At 37.1% G+C, this 23,645-nt stretch overlaps 1 protein-coding gene across 1 annotated transcript in view; it reads right to left on the reverse strand.

Annotated features, from left to right (window-relative positions):
* Positions 1-5,685: 5,685 nt before the first annotated feature.
* Positions 5,686-23,645, reverse strand: part of TMEM38B (transmembrane protein 38B) — a 71,741-nt gene continuing 53,781 nt past the window's right edge. The window contains exon 6 of the mRNA XM_053571886.1: positions 5,686-5,920. Coding sequence (XP_053427861.1) covers positions 5,705-5,920 — 216 coding nt within the window. The 3' untranslated portion in view covers positions 5,686-5,704. The remainder of the gene's footprint in view (positions 5,921-23,645) is intronic.

A 23,645-nucleotide genomic window follows, 5' to 3' on the forward strand; every position in this document is an offset into this window, starting at 1 on the left:
CTCTTCTATTAGAATACCATCACATCCCTATAGCATTTTATTATTACATAACAGTGATAATAAAACTATAGTCACAGTGTGATAAGGAGAATGGACTTCTGAAATTCCTGCCTTACTGGCTTGTGAAATTAAGTGTTCTACATGGGATAAGAGCAGAGCACATTATTTGTACTCCAAACTATATAGAATTCTAATTTTACCTATAAATTAACTGGAGTCTTTTCTGTGAAATGTTTTAACACCTTTTCGTGCATATTATCTTATTTTCAAAACAGTCCTTTACAGTAAGCACCTGTAGCAAAGACTGCTATTTGTCCTCTAATATGAATTAATCCCTTTTTTCTCAATAATGGAAATTCCAAATTGTTAGGCTGCTCAAAATAAAACTGTTACTATTTCAATAATTTCTGTCATTCTAAGTTTATTACAAAATGCATGCATATTTTAAGCCACATAAAATTTCTTCCCAGAAATTTTACATTCCCAGAAATACTTACATTTTTGAGCCAAATCATTTTCTAAGCATACTATAAGTCCTTTGAATTTTTCCTGTCATCACAGACTTTCCTATCTACTGCCCTCTGCAAATTTGATCAGGATGCTATATACTTCCTCTCATAGTTCATTAAGGTATCAGATATAACAATGCTTCTTAGCAGCCACTGCTGCAGATTCTTTTCATTTCATATTATTTTCAGTAAAGGTTTTAGTCTACAGCCTACTTTTATTGAGGTCAGGCTGAATTTTAAGTAAAGGTTTCCATCATTACACAAAGTATTCATTACAATGCAAATATCCATTATCAACTTTATTCTCATTACTTTATTCTACAGGGGTTAAATAAACACCTTAAATTACTATAATAAATTTGCCTGGGAGGAGTCCCTCCCTTTCTCTTCCTCAAACCAAACCTCTATTTGCTGAGATTCATCTTACCACATGAATTTCTTAATTTTTTTCTGGATGCCACTTAACTCTTAACTCTTTCTTAAATGTGGAAGTAAGTAATAGTTCTCATCTTCATTTTTGTCATGGATCACCTCACAGTCTTATCACCTAATTTAGTCTAGGGTCTACTGATTTGCATATCAGACCTTTAGTCTGCAAATGTCACTACAAATACGCCCTTAGGTCATATATTTCAATTTGGACCATTACTTTCCCAACCAACTTTGTTTTAACCACATATTTATTCTGAGCTTATATGTTTTTACTTTAATCTTTAAATATGTGCTATTATCACATTACTATTCATCATCCCTTCTAAACCCCAAAGATGTGATAAACCAGTCAAGCCTGATAACAGAAAGCCCCTACACAGAAATAAAAAGTCCTGGCCCCGCGTCCGTGGCACAGTGGTTATGGCACCAGCCACATGCACCAAGCCTGGTGGGTTCGGACCATCCCAGGACAGCTAAACAACAATGACACCTGCAACAAAAAAATAGCCGGGCATTGTCCTGGGCGCATGTAGTCACAGCTACTTGGGAGGCTGAGGCAAGAGAATCGCTTAAGCCCAAGAGTTTGAGGTTGCCGTGATGCCATGGCACTCTACCAAGAGTGACATAACGAGACTCTGTCTCATAAAAAAAAAGAAATAAAAAGTCCTAAATTCCTGTGATGTGTAACCTGTAGAACAGAAAAAAATGACTACATATATAAATAAGGTGTACAATGATCTTTAGGAAACAGAACCAAAAATTAGGCCTGAATGACTTGGTAACAGAATTATTACTTTTCATAATATCATAAAATATGATTCTATTAGTGATTCTATAGATACTCCTTTACTTGGGGTTCCTCAGATTAGCAGAAGGCAAGAACCATAAAAGAAAAGATTAAGAAATTAAATTTCTTCAAAATTAAAAACCTCTGCTCATTAACAAAATAGGCTAAGCCACAAATCACAGACATTATGTACAAAATACTTGTCAAAGGATTTATCAAAGGATTGATAGTCAAGATATATAACTTAAAAGAACTCCTATAACTTAATTATAAAAAGGTAAATATAAAATATGGGCAAAAGATGTGGACATTTTACAGAAGATCCACAAATGGCCAATTAGCACACAAAGAAAGGGCTCTACATAATTAATCATCATGGAAATGCAAAACCACAAAATCCACAAACTGTCCATTGGAAACGTGTACAATTAAAATGTCTGACACCACCAATCCTTGGTTAGGATATAGAGTAACTAAAAATCCCATAGACTTTTGTGGAGTATAAAATGATATAGCCATTTTGGAAAAAAGGTCTAGCAGTTTTTTATACAACCAAACGTTTGACCCAATAAATCTCTCCCTAGGCATTTATCAAAAAGAAATAAAAAACATACGTTCACTAAATGATTTGGTTCAAATGTTCAGAATAACTTATTCACAATACCCCAAACTAGAAACAGACCCAATGTGCATCAATAAGATTTAAAAAAAAAAAAAAAATGGTGGTATATTCACAAGGGAATGCTACTAAGCAATTATAAAGGCACGAACTACTGATAATGCAACAAGATAGATGAACTTCAAAAACATTACTCCGAGCTTGAAAAAAGTACATGCCAAAGAGAATGCAGTATATGATTCATTCACATTAAGTTCACCTGGGAGTTTAATTGGAAAGGGACTCTCTGGGGTGCTAGTAACGTCTGTACCTTGATAGGAGTTTAAGTTATACATTTGCATGCATTAGTCAAAACTCAGTGTATATACATTTACAATTTGTGCATTTTACTGTATGCAAATCATACCTCAAGAAAAAAACCTCTCAAAAATAGTTAAGGAATACATATGTTAAAAGAATAAAATTGTTTTTAAGAAAATAAATTCAAAAAATTTGGACGAAAGTATAATCTGAATCGAATATATGAAGGAACAGCACAACCCTTGTACTTACCCACCTGTCTTACCTTGCTCCCTGGTGTCCTTTGGGTCTCTGCTAAATGCAATTTTAACAGAAAGGCCTAACAATCCTATCTCACTCCCCTGGCTTTCTTTCTATCCCTATGTCCTACTTAATATATTCATAACCTTTATTGTCACCACAAGAAACACATTTGTTTATTATGTAATTAATAATTTACCACTGGAATGTGAAATTGAAAAGAGCAGGCCTTTTTCTGGTTTTCTATATTTTCAGAGCCTAGGAAAATGTTCAACCCATAACGTACACTCAATATTTGTTGAATAGACAAATGAATAAACATCACCAAGGATGTGAATTACACCTGAGGGTAAACATTATGAAGGATTTTTTTTGAGGTGGGGGAGAACATTCTTGACCACATTATTCCATTTGCAACATTCCACTCAATTATAATCATCTCGTGATTTGAAATGAATTTTAATGGAAAGGTGTCTAGCTTAAAAGGAACAGACAAAACGTGTACTAACAAGGGTCTCCCCGCTTCTCTCATCTCTACTTTTTGCTTTCTGCCCCCAGAAAGGTTGGCATTTCCACTGAAACCTGCTCACCCCACATACCTCATCTCTCTCCAACTCTTATTCAATTCTCCCTCAGCAAGGGAGAGTGACTGATCTGACAGTTTGATATTCATCAGGCCACATTTTACTAGAGGATGAGATCACTGAAGTAAGCTGGCCCAGGCTCTTGTCAGTTTATCTCCTTTTTTTAGAAGACTTCTCAGATCTTGACTTTCCCAGCGCTACCTCTGATTTGCTGGGAGGCAGGTCTGCAGGCCTCATTCATGCTTCAAGTTGGATACCGAGTCTAACAATTTGCTTTGCAAATCCATGTCAAGCCTCTGCAGATGACCAGAGTAGACCCATGGTGGGATGTTTCAGGCCTAAGTCATGCTCTACAGTGTAGATTTTACCTGAGAACTTTGAATTGAGGTTTATAAGATACTTCCGTAGATTTAACAGTTTGTACCAATGTCACAATTGCACAGTAATCAGTGAATATATACCGTATCAGTCAAAATACCACATAGGTTCTGAAAACCTACCTTAGGAAAAATATAAAAGAAAAAACATAAAAATAATGTAATACTCCATTGGTGCTAAATAACTTATTTTAATAAATTCATCTTTAATACAAGTGCAAAACAAAACTCCTGCCATTTGAACTATAAACTTGAACTTCAAATCTAATCAATAATTAATAACATGTTAATTTTAAAAAGTTTTTAACTACAAGAGTATCAAATATAATACAGAACTCAAATATCGAATGCTTTTTGTCACAATATTAAAAATAAATTTCCTAATGTCCCAAGGCTATCAAAATTCTCCACTCCCAATCTTTTTTTTTAAAAAACAAGTATAGTGGCTACAGGTGTTTATAGTTGTTAAAAATCATTTTTAAAAAACTTTTAATTCTTTTGAGTACTTCCAAGCCATTCAAAAATACCTGATACAGGTAGTAGGTTCATGATTTGGGTAGAAGAACTCATATCACAGAGTTGTAATGTTATAATTGGATTTTTAAACCACAAAATAAAAGAAGAAAATCTAACATCATTTAATACTTTTTCTTGTTTTCTGTTTTACCAATAAAAAACCAGATTTAATGTCATAATTCTTCATTCAAATGGATTACCATATGAGGTTTTGGTTTCTCTGTTAATGGTTAACTAGTTATTATCAAATGCCCAAGGACAATCCTCCTTAGAGCTGAGCATTTTTACATGAAAGTAATTAGTTTTCATTTCAAATAAAATTAGTAACATATGTACATTCAGACTAAAATGTAACCATGTGCCAACTACTAAGAGAAATTCAATTAGAAAACTAAGAAAATAGCCAATAGAAAGAAGATAGAGGGAAAATTTTTAAATTAAGATAATACCTTTCTTTGAATCATTAAGATATCTGCTACCAATGTATTCAGACCACCTAAGATTAGAAAGAACATGAAAAATGCTGAGAAGAACAATTTCTCCTGCAGTTAAAACAAATATGTTTTTAGAAAAGAGGAAAAAAATAAGCTAAATTCCTCAAATGAAAATTACAAAGCATGGGATTAACAATTTCTTAAAAATTACAACTTTGATTTTCTTTTGAGGAAAAAAAACAGTATTCTTTTAAAACAAGAACCTGAGAAAAACTTCAGATTGAGACCTATACTCAGGTTCTCAATGAAAAGTACTACTACTAATAAAATTTCAGGTATTTTCCATTTAATATGGGCAAAAAACATATTGTTTATATCTGAAATATAAACTAGCTATTTATTTTCATTTATAATATAAAATGTTTTAGGAAATGTTTACTCCTCTCAGTATTCAAAATTAAACAGGCATTATTTTTCATACCTAGCAATATAATGGTTAATATGAAGTAAAAATTTAATTCTACTGAACTAAAGCTCAAATAGATTCAATTTTAAAATATGCATGAAAATACCTAGACTTTTAAAAAGTTCAAAATTTTTCTTATTTGCAAGGATACGTTTACTTTTTCTAACATTTTAAAAAATGCTGCCTCCTATCAATACAAACTATTCAAATAATCACAACAGAATCTTTTATCTCAGAAAAACAAATTCACATGATACACACCTAAAATGAATTACGAAAAAAGTGGTAGTCTCCCTGAAACAGAAAGAATTTCTTTCTCTTTGTCACCTCCATTCCTAAAGATAATCTTTATTTCACATCATTTACATAGAAATATTATCACAATCTGACAGGTAGATAAGAAAAACTTTTTTTTGCCTTCTAGAGCTTATCAAGTAAATTTATTCAGTCTTCTTAGCGTGTTTCTTTTTAACCTTATCTAAAGTATCATCTACAGGTTTGGAGGCCAGCGATCCCGTGCCATTGGAAGACGATTTTGTTTCACTTTTCTTTTCACATAATGGAAACTGCTGCTGCCAGCCAAACAGCATCCGACTCAACGTATCCTCAAAAGGAGCAAAAGTTGTAGTAGGAGTCTGTGTAATCATCATGGTCACCTGGAGATAAAAGTGCAATTTTGAATGTAATTACAAATGCTTTATGTTTCTCAAAACAGAGAAGTAAATAAAAAAATAATAAAAATAAATAAAAGAATTCAGGCTGGGTGCCCATAGCTCAGTGGGTAGGGAACCAGCCACATACACCGAGGCTGGTAGGTTCAAGTCCAGCCTGGGCCTGCTAAACAACAATGACAACTACAACAAAAATATAGCCAGGCACTGTGGCAGGTGCCTATAGTCCCAGCTACTTGGGAGGCTGAGGCAAAAGAATCCCTTGAGCCCTAGAGTTTGAAGTTGCTGTGAGCTGCGATGCCACAGCACTCTACCAAGGGCAACATAGCGAGACTCTGTCTCAAAAAATAATAATAATAAATAAATAAAAAGAATTCAAAGTGCATTCTTAATTGATCTGCAGATGTTTACTAAGCTAGATCCTGGTAAAATCTCTGTTCTCTATGAGTTTACACTTAAGGGAAAAGAATACAACTCATTATAAATAACACAAGGTACCATATTTGGTACCAAGAGTAGTATAACCATTTTCAAAAAAATCACATTTATTCACAATAAATAAAACAAACTGACATCTGCATTCTAAATCAAACAACCAATACAGCTATCATTATTATGAGCTTAGCATTTGCTAGAACTCAGATAAGTCCTTTACATTATTATCATCTTTCATTTTAATCCAACAACTACTCTCTTATTACCCTCATCATAGACACAGTTAACCAAGGCTCTGAGAGGTTAACTAACTTGCCAAAAGTCACAAAGCTAACAAGTGGTAAAGCAGTTAGAAATACCCAGATTTTGAGTTCAATTACTAAATACACTGTCAATCATCATCTCCGAAAGATATAGACTCTCAGAGACTTGCAGAATATTGCCCACAAGAAGAACTGTGGAAAGCCTCTATCACTCAGCTTTTCCATATATATCTTTATATGTAAGGAACCAAGACATCAAGAGGTAGAGTTGGAGAGTGCACCCAGTCCTTTATCTGGCAAAAGGAAGTGTTCAGAGACACGTAGATTTTCTCAAAAATCTACTTTAGTGTCAAAATAAATCTAGGGGGCGAACTTCAAGGCTAGAACAGTTCCAAAAAATCCGGGAATTTCCAAAGTCACAGATAATGAATCAAACTAGGAGCTTTTGGAATCAAATTTCAAAAAAGACCCCTAGATAACCCACTGGCATGGGGAATATGAAATCAAGAATAAATTCTTAGGAATAGAGAAGTGAAATGCACACTTCAGTGATAAATGGAATAGGAAAAGGAAAAAAGTCTTAGAGCATACTGTTAAATGAAAATAAGACAGAACAATATCATTTATGTAAATTAAAAATACATTTACACACAACATTGTGAATGTATTATATGCCACTGAAATGCTTACTTTGAAATAGCTGATTTTGTTTTGTGAAGTTGACCTCAAAATATTTTAAAACAATTTTTTAAAAATATATACACATGGACTTCAGGCCAGCCATGATTAAATATCTTTTATCAGACTCAGTATCTCACCAAAATCAATACAGAAGTCAGAAATACATAAAATAACTACTAAAAGAAACTAAAGAACCACCTGATGAAACTATTATTCCTAAGCAAAACAAAGCTGAATAAAGTGCGCTCCACATTTGCCTGGCTTTTTCTTTTGAGGATTTGTGCCAATTCAGAGCACAGGACAGACTCCCAGTTGGCTAAGAACACAAAGGCTGGAGTCAGAGAAGATCAAAGCCTCAAGGTCTTGAAGGCAATACAGCCCACAGGGGAGGGAATCATAGGAAGTGAGCCCAAATATCCTTCTATAATCTTCCCGGGAGGAGTTTTTACCAACCCCTCAACTATGCATACGTAGGAAGGAAGAGAATTAGAAAGCCTACCAGGCAGCAACAGCTGGGAGGCAACGAGCTGACACTACAGCAGCCAGCTGCTAGTTACTGGGAAGCCAGGATGAAGTTCAAGGTCAGACAAGGTAGAATTACTCATGGATATAGCTCAGGCTTAATTTAAGAACCCCAAAAGAGTTACAATGTAGAAGGGCAACCCTGAATAAAACAGCACTAACAAACTCTAAAACTAACCATCAATGGGATTAAAATAATCTGTTTGTGCGTTAAACCTGTCTGCCAGAAGAATGTTAAATGTGGTCCTTACCCTCAAGTTGCTTTACAGACTAGTCAGAGATAAGCAAGTAAATCAGTAATTATAAAACAGTAAAGAGTAAATGCAATAATAGAGGACTTGCCCTCTACAAAGGATACAGATCTAGAAGTTATTACCATACAAGTGAAAGAAAAAGGCATGAATATGAATGTTGGTCACTTGGACAGAATACAGAGTGAGAGTTGTCTAAATTCAATGTTAACCTCTAGGTTCATGCACTTTGGGGTAAACCTACAAAATTTTTATATTAAATTATCCCTTAGAATAAACAGTTACAATAAAATCTTGGTCACAGCTTGACTTAATTAACTGCTAATAAAAAGACAAAATAAGGCTGCTGCAAAGAAGTTTCTTTCCTGATAAAACAAGGAGACTTGGTGAGTCTGGGAAGATAAGACTCCAGGCATCTCTGGCTGGTGGGATCTGCCTATAATCATCCCTTTGAGGACACAGGGAGTCAGTGAGAGACTTCTGAACCCCAAGAGGAGGACAAAAACAGTGGGAAACTGGCAAGTGGTTGCGTGTGTTCAATCCCGCCAGCAGCTGTAAGTATAGCAGCTTTGAGACTGCAAACTGGAAAGGCCTTACCTGTAAACTGTTTTGGTATTTTTGGACTTGGCACTCAGTTGAACTGCCTTGGGGAGAGCTTAGGCAGGAGTGGGGAGAACTTTGGGCATTGTGTAGGGCCCCAGACTGAGCCACTGAGCCGGACAAAACTAATAGTGTTTGGCTGTGGGCTGCAGGGAGCCACTGTGAGAGAACTGCTCCGGCATGCTCCACCCTCAGGGTCACAGAGCAAGGATCGGGCGGGAGCTAGTAACCTAGTGACTGAGTAGCCTGAAGGCGGGGACTGAGACACCTTACAGCCCTAACCCTCAGGGGCAGACCTGTTTTGGCACAGTGGGTAAGTGGATAGCCACTTCAGCAGTGATCCAAGTGACAAGCACTTTCCTGGGAAAGCTTCTGCTTAGCCACGTTTAGAAGTTTAAAGTGCCTTTTAAGAGGTCTGAAGAGAGATTTAGGGTCTCCACCCTGTGGGGTTTGAGAACTTAGCAGAGGCTTCCAGTCGTATCAGCATTGTGATTAACATCTCATATGCCAGAAGACCACCTGTTGCCCAGACAACATTCAACAAGATATATATACTACTTTGTTTTGGGGGGTTTTATTTATTTATTTATTTTTTGTTTATTTTTGTTGTTGTTATTTTGTTTTTTAATTTCAACCTTTTCCCTACAGATTTTTTCTTTTCTTTCTCCATTGTTCTAGTTTAAATATAATTTCCCATTGCTGCCTTTTTCAATAATTAGAACGTCATTTTTGCTAGTGTTTCTACCCCTATTATTTGGGTTTTCACCAATTTTATCCCCTAAAGTTTTCTGTTTGCTTGTTTTGGTTTGATTTATAGCATTTTTGTCTTTCCTCTCTACTTGTGGAGGTAGGGTACTGTGTTGGATCAGGTTAGCAAATAGCTGATGACCTCAAGGGAACCACCCAACCAGGCACCCCCAGAGATTCAGGGTTTTTTAAGGTTGTGTCAAAGTACCCTACTCTCTCTCTCTTTCTGTGCCTCTCTTCTTTTCGTCAATATTCCCTTTTACCCACCCCCTCTCCTTTCTTTCTTTTCTTTTCTTTTCTTTCTTTCTTTTATCCCTTCTTGCTCTTCAACCTTCTCATTCTTCTGGTCCTTACCAAAAGGACTCATTGAAACCCTAGTTTAAGGCACGGCAACTTAAAGAGCAAGAGGAAGTGAAAGGAAAATTAGGGCAAGGAAACAGATAAAAGAAACCACTCGAGGCAGAATCAGCAGAAAACTCCTGGCAACATGAAGAACCAATCCAGAGCAACCCCTCCAAGGCACCACGAAGTAGCTACTGCAGAGGATTCCACCTATAAAGAAATGTTAGGAATGACAAGAGAATTTAGAATACACATGATGAAAACAATGAAGGAAATGATGGAAACATGAAGGAAACTGCTAATAACTAGAAAATAACTAAAAGAAAACCCAAAAACAGAATCAAATAAGAGATGAACGATATGAAGAATATAGAAAGGATATAGCAGAGCTGAAGGAACTGAAGCAGTTAATTAGGGAACTTAAAGATGCAATAGAAAGTCTCAGGAACAGGTTAGATCATGCAGAAGAAAGAATTTCAGAGATAGAGGACAAAGTTCTTGAGATAACTCAGATACTTAAAGAGGCAGAAAAGAAGAGAGAGAAAGCAGAATGTTCACTGAAAGAATTAGGGGACTTTGTGAAGCGTTCCAACATAGGAGGTATAGGAATCCCAGAAGGAGAAGAAGAATACCTCAGAGGAATGGAAGCCATACTAGAGAATACTACAAATGAAAATTTCCCAAATATCACCAAAGACTCTGATACACTGCTTTCAGAGGGATATCAGACCCCAAGTCGCCTCAACCCTAACCGAGCTTCTCCAAGACACATTGTGATGGACCTGTCCAAAGTCAAGACAAAAGAAAAGATTCTTCAAGCTGCCAGGAGTAAGCGCCAGTTGACCTACAGGGGCAAACCCATCAGATTTCACTAATGAAACTTTCCAAGCAAAAAGACAATGGTCATCTATCTTTAATCTACTTAAACAGAACAATTTCCAGCCCAGAATTCCATATCCTGCTAAGCAAAACTTTGAAATTGACGGAGACATCAAATCATTTACAGATATACAAACATCCTGGCCACAATAAGACCAGCTCTACAGGAAATACTTCAACCTATTTTACACACTGACCATCACAATGGATCAGCAGCAAAGTAAGAACTCAGAAATTGAAGGAAAGAACCTAACTTCCACACTGATGCAAAAGATAAAATTAAGCAATGGACTCTCACAAAATAAGATGAATAGAATACTACCACACTTATCAATTATCTCAATAAATGTTAATGGCTTGAATTCCCCACTGAAGAGACATAGATTGGCTGACTGGATTAAAAACACTAGCCAGCCATTTGCTGTCTGCAGGAAACACACCTGGCTTCAAAAGACAAATTAAAACTCCAAGTCAAGGGTTGCAAGACAATTTTTCAGGCAAATGGAATTCAGAAGAAAAGAGGAGTTGCAATCTTATTTTCAGATACATGTGGATTTAAAGCAACTAACGTCAAAAAAGACAGAGATGGTCACTTTATATTAGTCAAGGGAAAAATACAACAAGAAGACGTTTCAATTCTAAATATTTATGCACCCAATTTAAATGCTCCCAGATTCTTGAAACAGACCTTACTCAGTCTGAGCAATATGATATCCTATAATACCATAATAACGGGGGACTTTAAACTCCTCTTAAAGACCTGGACAGATCCTCTAAACAGAAATTAAACAGACACATAAGAGATTTAAATGAGACCCTAGAACAACTGTGCTTGATAGACACATATAGAACACTCCATCTCAAAGATAAAGAATATACATTCTTCTCATCACCCCATGGAACATTCTCCAAAATTGATCATATCCTGGGACACAAAACAAATATCAACAGAATCAAAAGAATTGAAATTTTACCTTGTATCTTCTCAGACCATAAGGCACTAAAGGTGGAACTCAACTCTAACAAAAACGTTCGACCCCACACAAAGGCATGGAAATTAAACAACCTTCTGTTGAATGACAGATGGGTACAGGAAGAAATAAAACAGGAAATCATTAACTTCCTTGAGCATAACAACAATGAAGACACAAGCTACCAAAACCTGTGGGATACTGCAAAAGCAGTTTTGAGAGGAAAATTTATCAATTTAGATGCCTACATTCGAAAAACAGAAAGAGAGTGCATGGACAAACTCACAAGCCATCTTATGGAATTGGAAAAAGAAGAACAATCTAAGCCTAAACCCAGTAAAAGAAAAGAAATATCCAGAATCAAATCAGAGATCAATGAAATCGAAAACAAAAGAATCATTCAGAAAATTAATGAAACAAGGAGTTGGTTTTTTGAAAAAATAAATAAAATAGATAAACCATTGGCCAGACTAACGAGGAATAGAAAAGTAAAATCTCTAGTAACCTCAATCAGAAATGATAAAGGGGAAATAACAACTGATCCTACAGAGATACAAGAGATCATCTCTGAATACTACCAGAAACTCTATGCCCAGAAATCTGCAAATGTAAAGGAAATGAATCAATATTTGGAATCACACCCGCTCCCTAGACTTAGCCAGGAAGAAATAGAGCTCCTGAACAGACCATTCCAAGCACTGAGATCAAAGAAACAATAAAAAAGCTGCCAACAAAAAAATGCCTTGGTCCGGATGGCTTCACACCAGAATTCTACCAAACCTTCAAGGAAGAGCTTATTCCTGTACTGCAGATTATTATTCCAAAAAATTGAGGAGGAAGTAATCATCCCCAACACATTATATGAAGTAAACATCACCCTGATACCAAAACCAGGAAAAGACCCAACTAAAAAGGAGAATTTCAGACCATTTTCACTCATGAATATAGATGCAAAAATTCTCAACAAAATCCTACCCAATAGATTACAGCTTATGATCAAAAAAGTCATACATCATGATCAAGTAGGTTTCATCCCAGGGATGCAAGGCTGGTTTAACACACGCAAGTCCATAAATGTTATCCACTGTATTAACAGAGGCAAAAATAAAGATCATATGATCCTCTCAATAGATGCAGAAAAAGCATTTGATAAAATCCAGCATCCTTTTCTAATTAGAACACTGCTGAGTATAGGCATAGGTGGCACATTTATGAAACTGATTGAAGCTATTTATGACAAACCCACAGCCAGTATTTTACTGAATGGAGTAAAACTGAAAGCTTTTCCTCTTAGAACTGGAACCAGACAAGGTTGTCCTCTGTCACCTTTACTATTCAACATAGTGCTGGAAGTTCTAGCCAATACAATTAGGCAAGACAAGGAAATAAAGGGAATCCAAATGGGAGCAGAGGAGGTCAAACTCTCCCTCTTTGCTGAGGACATGATCTTATACTTAGAGAATCCCAAAGACTCAACCACAAGACTCCTGGAAGTCATCAAAAAATATGGTAATGTCTCAGGATATAAAATCAATGTCTACAAATCAGTAGCCTTTGTATACACCAATAACAGTCAAGATGAGAAGCTAATTAAGGACACAACTCCCTTCACCATAGTTTCAAAGAAAATGAAATACCTAGGAATATACCTAACAAAGGAGGTGAAGGACCTCTATAAAGAAAATTATGAAATCCTCAGAAAGGAAATAGCAGAGGATATTAACAAATGGAAGAATATATCTTACAACCACCTAATCTTTGATAAACCAAACAAGAACATACCTTGGGGGAAAGACTCCCTATTCAATAAATGGTGTTGGGAGAACTGGATGTCTACATGTAAAAGACTGAAACTGGACCCACACCTTTCCCCACTCACAAAAATTGATTCAAGATGGATAAAGGACTTAAATTTAAGGCATGAAACAAAAAAAATCCTCAAAGAAAGCATAGGAAAAACACTGGAAGATACTGGCCTGGGGAAAGACTTCATGAAGAAGACTGCCATGGCAATTGCAACAACAACAAAAATAAACAAATGGGACTTCATTAAACTGAAAAGCTTCTGTACAGCTAAGGACACAATAACCAAAGCAAAGAGACAACCTACACAATGGGAAAGGATATTTGCATATTTTGAATCAGACAAAAGCTTGATAACCAGGATCTATAGAGAACTCAAATTAATCCACATGAAAAAAGCCAACAATCCCATATATCAATGGGCAAGCGACATGAATAGAACCTTCTCTAAAGAAGACAGATGAACGGCTAACAAACATATGAAAAAATGTTCATCATCCCTATCTATTAGAGAAATGCAAATCAAAACCACCCTGACATACCATCTAACCACAGCGAGAATGGCCCACATCACAAAATCTCACAACTGCAGATGCTGGAGTGGATGTGGAGAGAAGGGAACACTTTTACACTGCTGGTGGGACTGCAAATTAGTACAACCTTTTTGTTAGGAAGTATGGAGAAACCTCAAAGCACTCAAGCTAGACCTCCCATTTGATCTTGCAATCCCATTACTGGGCATCTACCCAGAAGGCAAAAAATCCTTTTATCATAACACTTGTACTAGACTGTTTATTGCAGCTCAATTTACAATCGCCAAAATGTGGAAACAGCCTAAATGCCCACCAACCCAGGAATGGATTAACAAGCTGTGGTATATGTACATCATGGAATACTATTCAGCCATTAAAAAAATGGAGACTTTACATCCTTCGTATTAACCTGGTTGGAAGTGGAAGACATTATTCTTAGTAAAGCATCACAAGAATGGAGAAGCATGAATCCTATGTAGTCAATTTTTATATGAGGACAATTAATGACAATTAAGGTCACGGTGGGGGTAGGGGAAGGGGAGAGCAGAGAGAGAAAGGGGGGAGGGGTGGTGAAAGGAAGAACAGAGAGAGGGAAGGAGGGAGGGGGGTGGGGCCTTGGTGTGTGCCACACATTTTGGGGGCACAACAAGATTGCAAGAGAGACTTTACCTAACAAATGCAAGCAGTGTAACCTGGCTTATTGTACCCTCAATGAATCCCCAACAATTAAAAAAAAAGACAAAACGATTTGAATCAAAAACAATGGTTTACTCTCAGGAAAACAGCAATGTCTTTTTTACGAATTTCAAGAGAGAAGAATGTCAGGACTTAAAGTATTTCTGAGAACATGAACGATAAGTATTTTTCAAAGTCGAGTTTTTAATAGAATTTCCAGCCCCAATAGACACATCCCTCTGCTGAGTATTGTTGGTATCAGAAATTACTGCTGAGATAGACTTATGTGATTCAAGGACTAGACTTCTGTGGAGTGGACTCAGCCTGTTACCAGACCTTGATTTAACAAGCAAGGTGACAAACATAATTGTGACAAACAGAATAATAAACTGTTATTTTTTATAAATAAAATATAAAAGAAAAAGTATATTACCTAAATTAAATAGGAGTTGGCTTTATGGTCTCTTGCTTTAAAAGGAAAGGAAACAAGGGTTGGCGGCGCCTGTGGCTCAGTCGGTAAGGCGCCAGCCCCATATACCAAGGGTGGCGGGTTCAAACCCGGCCCCGGTCAAACTGCAACCAAAAAAATAGCCGGGCATTGTGGCGGGCACCTGTAGTCCCAGCTACTCAGGAGGCTGAGGCAAGAGAATCACTTAAGCCCAAGAGTTGGAGGTTGCTGTGAGCTGTGTGAGGCCACAGCACTCTACCGAGGGCCATAAAGTGAGACTCTGTCTCTACAAAAAAAAAAAGGGATTCTAAAAAAAAAAAAAAAAGGAAAGGAAACAAATCAAAGCAGAAGCCCTAAAATATTTTGGTATTTTTCAATATATCCTGAAATATAAATTAACTGAGGTAAAGAAATTGTTTAAAGGTCTCCCTTATTTTTATATAATAGTTCAAGTTATAGTACTTCAAAATGCCCAGAAAAATTGACATACAATGTTACTCAAGAGAGCAAAAGGTACTCAGGTACTTCTATATTCTCTATACTGTGAATATAATGAATGAATGAATGAATGAATATAACATCTACCTCACATGAATAATTCAAGGACAACTACAATATATCTATACAAGCAAAATTTATCTAATCTTTCTCTTTCTAAAACATACTTCTTCCTATCTCCACCTCCCCAAATCCAAATAATCCTTTACAGTGTAATTCAAGTGTTTATTCCATTAAACCTTTATTGATGTCTTCCGATGAACCCCTGATGGCCTGCCACATATAGATGTCATTCAGTCAGATATCAGTAATATTAAGCTGAATGACTCAAATAAATTAAAATTAGAGTTTACATTTTCATAAATGTCTTTTTCAAAAACAAGGCAAATGAATTCTTCATTTTTGGTGTATATCCTTTATATCCTTAGATAAATAAGTGTAGAAGAATAAAGAAAACTATGAAAGAGCTTTTTGGTCATTTATTAATCAGTCGGTCAAAACATACACAGGATATGCATAACGTTCATGTGCAATCTAAAATGGCTATTTTACATTACACACGAAATTTATGGACACCTGTGTATTAAAAATTGACTACATGCACCAGATACAATGCTAAGAATGCAAAGATGAACAAAAGAAACTTAGTCTCTGCCTCATAAAGTATGAAAGTAGTGTACACGTCTAACATTTTTTTTAAACGATAACATCTTGAGGACAGAGTTTGAGTCTTATTCAAAGTTTAAATGACCATTTGCATCCCCAAAAGGGCCTAATGTATTCAAAAACATATTATCTGAAGACACTTTTCAACAGCATTCAGCACATCTATCCTTCTTAAAACCATCTCCTGGTTTTCCTCTTACTTCATCAATCATTCTCTTTCAGCCTCCCAATCTAGATCTTCCTTCTTTAAATAAGTGGGTCACAAAAAATAATTTGAGACAGAGGCGGAGCAAGATGGCAGCCGAGTAACAGCTTCCTTGCATCTGGGCACTGTGAGTCTGGGGAGATAGGACTCCGGGCATCTCTGGCTGGTGGGATCTACCTATCATCACCCCTGAGAGGATACAGGGAGTCAGCGAGAGACTTCTGGACCCCAAGAGGAGGACTAAAACAGTGGAAAACCGGCAAGTGGTCCGCGTGTGTTCAATCCGTCTAAACCTGCCCGCAACTTCCACAGGCACGAGAACTTAAAGAGCAAGAGGAAGTGAAAGGAAAATCAGGGCAAAGAAACAGATAAAAGAAACCACTCATGAGAAAGAATCAGCAGAAAACTCCAGGCAACATGAAGAACCAGTCCAGAACAACCCCGCCAAGGGACCATGAGGTAGCTACTGCAGAGGATTCCACCTATAAAGAAATGTTAGGAATGACACAAAGGGAATTTAGAATACACATGTTGAAAACAATGAAAGAAATGATGGAAACAATGAAGGAAAGTGCTAATAAAGTGGAAAATAACCAAAAGGAAATCCAAAAAAAGAATCAAATAAGAGATGAACGATATGAAGAATATAAAAAGGATATAGCAGAGCTGAAGGAACTGAAACAGTCAATTAGGGAACTTAAAGATGCAATGGAAAGTATCAGCAACAGGTTAGACCATGCAGAAGAAAGAATTTCAGAGGTAGAAGACAAAGTTTTTGAGATAACTCAGATAGTAAAAGAGGCAGAAAAGAAGAGAGAGAAAGCAGAACGTTCACTGTCAGAATTATGGGACTTTATGAAGCGTTCCAACATACGAGTTATAGGAATTCCAGAAGGGGAAGAAGAATGCCCCAAAGGAATGGAAGCCATACTAGAGAATATTATAAAAGAAAATTTCCCAAATATCACCAAACATTCTGACACACTGCTTTCAGAGGGCTATCGGACTCCAGGTCGCCTCAACTCTAACCGAGCTTCTCCAAGACACATTGTGATGAACCTGTCCAAAGTCAAGACAAAAGAAAAGATTCTGCAAGCTGCCAGGAGTAAGTGCCAGTTGACCTACAGGGGCAAATCCATCAGAGTGACCGCAGACTTCTCTAATGAAACTTTCCAAGCAAGAAAACAATGGTCATCTACCTTTAATCTACTTAAACAGAACAATTTCCAGCCCAGCATTCTGTACCCTGCTAAGCTAAGCTTCAAAATTGACAGAGAAATCAAATCATTTACGGATATACAAACATTGAGGAAATTCGCCACAACAAGACCAGCTCTACAGGAAATCCTTCAACCTGTTCTGCACACTGACCACCACAATGGATCAGCAGCAAAGTAAGAACTCAGAAATTAAAGGACAGAACCAAACCTCCATACTGATGCAAAAGATAAAACTAAGCAATGGACTCTCACAAAATAAGACAAATAGAATACTACCACACTTATCAATTATCTCAATAAATGTTAATGGCTTGAATTCCCCACTGAAGAGACATAGATTGGCTGACTGGATTAAAAAACACAAGCCATCCATTTGCTGTCTGCAAGAAACACACCTGGCTTCAAAAGACAAATTAAAGCTCCGAGTCAAGGGTTGGAAGACAATTTTTCAGGCAAATGGAATTCAGAAGAAAAGAGGAGTTGCAATCTTATTTTCAGATACATGTGGATTTAAAGCAACTAAAGTCAAAAAAGACAAAGATGGTCACTTTATATTGGTCAAGGGAAAAATACAACAAGAAGACATTTCAATTCTAAATATCTATGCACCCAATTTAAATGCTCCCAGATTCTTGAAACAGACCTTACTCAGTCTGAGCAATATGATATCTGATAATACCATCATAACAGGGGACCTTAACACTCCTCTTACAGAGCTGGACAGATACTCTAAACAGAAATTAAACAAGGATATAAGAGATTTAAATGAGACCCTAGAACAACTGTGCTTGATAGACGCATATAGAACACTCCATCCCAAAGATAAAGAATATACATTCTTCTCATCACCCCATGGAACATTCTCCAAAATTGATCATATCCTGGGACACAAAACAAATATCAACAGAATCAACAGAATTGAAATTTTACCTTGTATCTTCTCAGACCATAAGGCCCTAAAGGTGGAACTCAACTCTAACAAAAATGCTCGACTCCACCCAAAGGCATGGAAATTAAATAATCTTCTGTTGAATAACAGATGGGTGCAGGAAGAAATAAAACAGGAAATCATTAACTTCCTTGAGCATAACAACAATGAAGACACAAGCTACCAAAACCTCTGGGATACTGCAAAAGCAGTTTTGAGAGGAAAATTCATCGCTTTAGATGCCTACATTCGAAAAACAGAAAGAGAGCACATCAACAATCTCACAAGAGATCTTATGGAATTGGAAAAAGAAGAACAATCTAAGCCTAAACTCAGTAGAAGAAAATAAATATCCAGAATCAAATCAGAGATCAATGAAATTGAAAACAAAAGAATCATTCAGAAAATTAATGAAACAAGGAGTTGGTTTTTTGAAAAAATAAATAAAATAGATAAACCATTGGCCAGACTAACGAGAAATAGAAAAGTAAAATCTCTAGTAACCTCAATCAGAAACGATAAAGGGGAAATAACAACTGATCCCACAGAGATACAAGAGATCATCTCTGAATACTACCAGAAACTCTATGCCCAGAAATTTGACAATGTGAAAGAAATGGATCAATATTTGGAATCACACCCTCTCCCTAGACTCAGCCAGGAAGAAATAGAGCTCCTGAACAGACCAATTTCAAGCACTGAGATCGAAGAAACAATAAAAAAATCTTCCAACCAAAAAATGCCCTGGTCCGGATGGCTTCACACCAGAATTCTATCAAACCTTCAAGGAAGAGCTGATTCCTGTACTGCAGAAATTATTCCAAAAAATTGAGGAAGAAGGAATCTTCCCCAACACATTCTATGAAGCAAACATCACCCTGATACCAAAACCAGGAAAAGACCCAAACAAAAAGGAGAATTTCAGACCAATCTCACTCATGAACATAGATGCAAAAATTCTCAACAAAATCCTAGCCAATAGATTATAGCTTATCATCAAAAAAGTCATTCATCATGATCAAGTAGGCTTCATCCCAGGGATGCAAGGCTGGTTTAACATACGCAAGTCTATAAACGTTAACCACCATATTAACAGAGGCAAAAATAAAGATCACATGATCCTCTCAATAGATGCAGAAAAAGCATTTGATAAAATCCAGCATCCTTTTCTAATTAGAACACTGAAGAGTATAGGCATAGGTGGCACATTTCTAAAACTGATTGAAGCTATCTATGACAAACCCACAGCCAATATTTTACTAAATGGAGTAAAACTGAAAGCTTTTCCTCTTAGAACTGGAACCAGACAAGGTTGTCCTCTGTCACCTTTACTATTCAACATAGTGCTGGAAGTTCTAGCCAATACAATTAGGCAAGACAAGGAAATAAAGGGAATCCAAATGGGAGCAGAGGAGGTCAAACTCTCCCTCTTTGCTGAGGACATGATCTTATACTTAGAGAACCCCAAAGACTCAACCACAAGACTCCTAGAAGTCATCAAAAAATACAGTAATGTTTCAGGATATAAAATCAATGTCCACAAGTCAGTAGCCTTTGTGTACACCAGTAACAGTCAAGATGAGAAGCTAATTAAGGACACAACTCCCTTCACCATAGTTTCAAAGAAAATGAAATACCTAGGAATATACCTAACGAAGGAGGTGAAGGACCTCTATAAAGAAAACTATGAAATCCTCAGAAAGGAAATAGCAGAGGATATTAACAAATGGAAGAACATACCACGCTCATGGATGGGAAGAATCAACATTGTTAAAATGTCTATACTTCCCAAAGCAATCTACCTATTCAATGCCATTCCTATCAAAATACCAACATCGTACTTTCAAGAGCTGGAAAAAATGATTCTGCGTTTTGTATGGAACCGGAAAAAAACTCATATAGCTAAGGCAGTTCTCTGTAACAAAAATAAAGCTGGGGGCATCAGCATACCAGATTTTAGTCTGTACTACAAAGCCATAGTGCTCAAGACAGCATGGTACTGGCACAAAAACAGAGACATAGACACTTGGAATCGAACTGAAAACCAAGAAATGAAACTAACATTTTACAACCACCTAATCTTTGATAAACCAAACAAGAACATACTTTGGGGGAAAGACTCCCAATAAATGGTGTTGGGAGAACTGGATGTCTACATGTAAAAGACTGAAACTGGACCCACACCTTTCCCCACTCACAAAAATTGATTCAAGATGGACAAAGGACTTAAATTTAAGGCATGAAACAATAAAAATCCTCCAAGAAAGCATAGGAAAAACACTGGAAGATATTGGCCTGGGGAAAGACTTCATGAAGAAGACTGCCATGGGAATTGCAACAACAACAAAAATAAACAAATGGGACTTCATTAAACTGAAAAGCTTCTGTACAGCTAAGGAGACAATAACCAAAGCAAAGAGACAACCTACACAATGGGAAAGGATATTTGCATATTTTCAATCAGACAAAAGCTTGATAACTAGGATCTATAGAGAACTCAAATTAATCCACATGAAAAAAGCCAACAATCCCATATATCAATTTGGGGCAAGAGACATGAATAGAACTTTCTCTAAAGACGACAGATGAATGGCTAACAAACACATGAAAAAATGTTCATCATCTCTATATATTAGAGAAATGCAAATCAAAACAACCCTCAGATATCATCTAACCCCAGTGAGAATGGCCCACATCACAAAATCTCAAAACTGCAGATGCTGGCGTGGATGTGGAGAGAAGGGAACACTTTTACACTGCTGGTGGGACTGCAAACTAGTACAACCTTTCTGGAAGGAAGTATGGAGAAACCTCAAAGCACTCAAGCTAGACCTCCCATTTGATCCTGCAATCCCATTACTGGGCATCTACCCAGAAGGGAAAAAATCCTTTTATCATAAGGACACTTGTACTAGACTGTTTATTGCAGCTCAATTTACAATCGCCAAAATGTGGAAACAGCCTAAATGCCCACCAACCCAGGAATGGATTAACAAGCTGTGGTATATGTATACCATGGAATACTATTCGGCCATTAAAAAAAATGGAGACTTTACATCCTTCGTATTAACCTGGATGGACGTGGAAGACATTATTCTTAGTAAAGCATCACAAGAATGGAGAAGCATGAATCCTATGTACTCAATTTTGATATGAGGAGAATTAATGGCAATTATGGTTATGGGGGGGAACAGAAAGAGGGAAGGAGGGAGGGGGATGGGGCCTTGGTGTGTGTCACACTTTATGGGGGCAAGACATGATTGCAAGAGGGACTTTACCTAACAACTGCAATCAGTGTAACCTGGCTTATTGTACCCTCAATGAATCCCCAACAATAAAAAAAAAATAATTTGAGACAGACTGTGTTATTATGGTCCATTATTCACTTCCAAGAAACACAGTCAACAGCATGCTTTCTGATTCACCCGCCCAAATTTCAACGGGCTCAGCTCATCAATGTTGCAGGGAGGGCTTGGTTTGTTTCTGTCTAGGCCACGGAGGTGGGGAGAAAGCATTTTCACGCAATGATTTTCTATCATTTTATAAGTGAGTCAAAGGTGTCTCAAAGCCCTGAGCATTTGCAACAAGCTTTCAGGGACCTTACTCTTTCCCATGCCAACAACTTTTCAGGAGTTTCAAGAATTTTGAAGAGGCCAAACGTCACTGACAAGTAGGGAGAGGAGTGGGCATCCACTGAAATGACTGCGGAAAACATCACCACTGTGGAAAAATGGTTTGCGAAAACAATCGAGTGACATTTAAGGACACTGAAGCAGCACTACACATTGGTTCAATGGCAGGGTCCAAAAACCACATGACTATCTTGAAGTCAGGAAAGTTTCATCTCAAACTCACACTCTGACAGACAAGCAAAAGTGCATCTGAGAATGGTGTGAAGAAATGTTGGTCAGATTTGTCAGAGGTAAGGCTAGATGTGTTTTTGACATCATTACTAGAAATGAAACCTGGATTTACTGGTTTGATCCTGAGAACAAGCATCAGTTGATAGTATGGATTTTCCTCATAAAAATTTTCCCAGTGAAAATCCACCAAGAAAATGAAGTGGCTCTGAAGTGTCGGAAAGAAAATGGTGGCAACTTTCTTCTCCAAAAGTAATCATGTTGCAACTATTCCTCTGGAGGAACAAAGGACTGTCACTGCTCAGTGGTCCACAATAGTATACCTACCAAAAGTTTTCAGGAAGCTTCAACAACAGTGGCCAAGGGCAGAACAGCAGGAGACCATTTTGCACCATGACAATGTGTCTGCCCACACAGCCAACATCGCCATTCAGTTCCTGGAGTCCACAGAGGTTACACTGATGACTCATCCACCCGACAGTCCTGACCTGGCCCCATGTGATTATTTCTTGTTCCTTACATTAAAAAATTGCATGCCCGAAGAAAGTTCTCCAGCCATGAAGAAGCTGTTCATGCCTACAAAAGTGAACTTGAAGAAAATGAGTGGCAATGGTGTTTTCAAAAATGGTTAATAAGAATGCAAAAGTACATACAATGTCATGGCAATTATGTTGAGAAAATATAGTAATCTAAATGATTTTATGTTTCTTAATTTTGTGTATCTCAAAACTTTTGTAGTGTTCCTAATATCACTTGAGGCCAGGAGTTTGAGATCAGCCAAGTCAACATTAACTAGCTGTTCAGGAGGCTGTGCAGGAGAGTCACTTCAACCCAGAAGTTTGAGGCTGCAGTGAGCTATAATTGTACCACTAAACTCCAGCTTGGGCAACAGAGCAAAACTGTATCTCTAAAAAATAATAATAAAGTTGAACTCTTCCTCATATCATCCATAAAAATTAATTCATAACAGATCAGAAGAGCTAAAACTATAAAACTCTTAGAAGAAAACATAGGAGTTTGGGCGGCGTCTGTGGCTCAGTGAGTAGGGAGCCAGCCCCATATACCCAGGGTGGCAGGTTCGAACCTGGCCCCGGCCAAACTGCAACAACAACAAAAAAAATAGCTGGGCATTGTGGTGGGCGCCTGTAGTCCCAGTTACTCAGGAGGCTGAGGCAAGAGAATC

This window comes from Nycticebus coucang, chromosome 2 (genome assembly GCF_027406575.1).
Source record: "Nycticebus coucang isolate mNycCou1 chromosome 2, mNycCou1.pri, whole genome shotgun sequence".
Taxonomy (NCBI): Eukaryota; Metazoa; Chordata; class Mammalia; order Primates; family Lorisidae; genus Nycticebus; species Nycticebus coucang.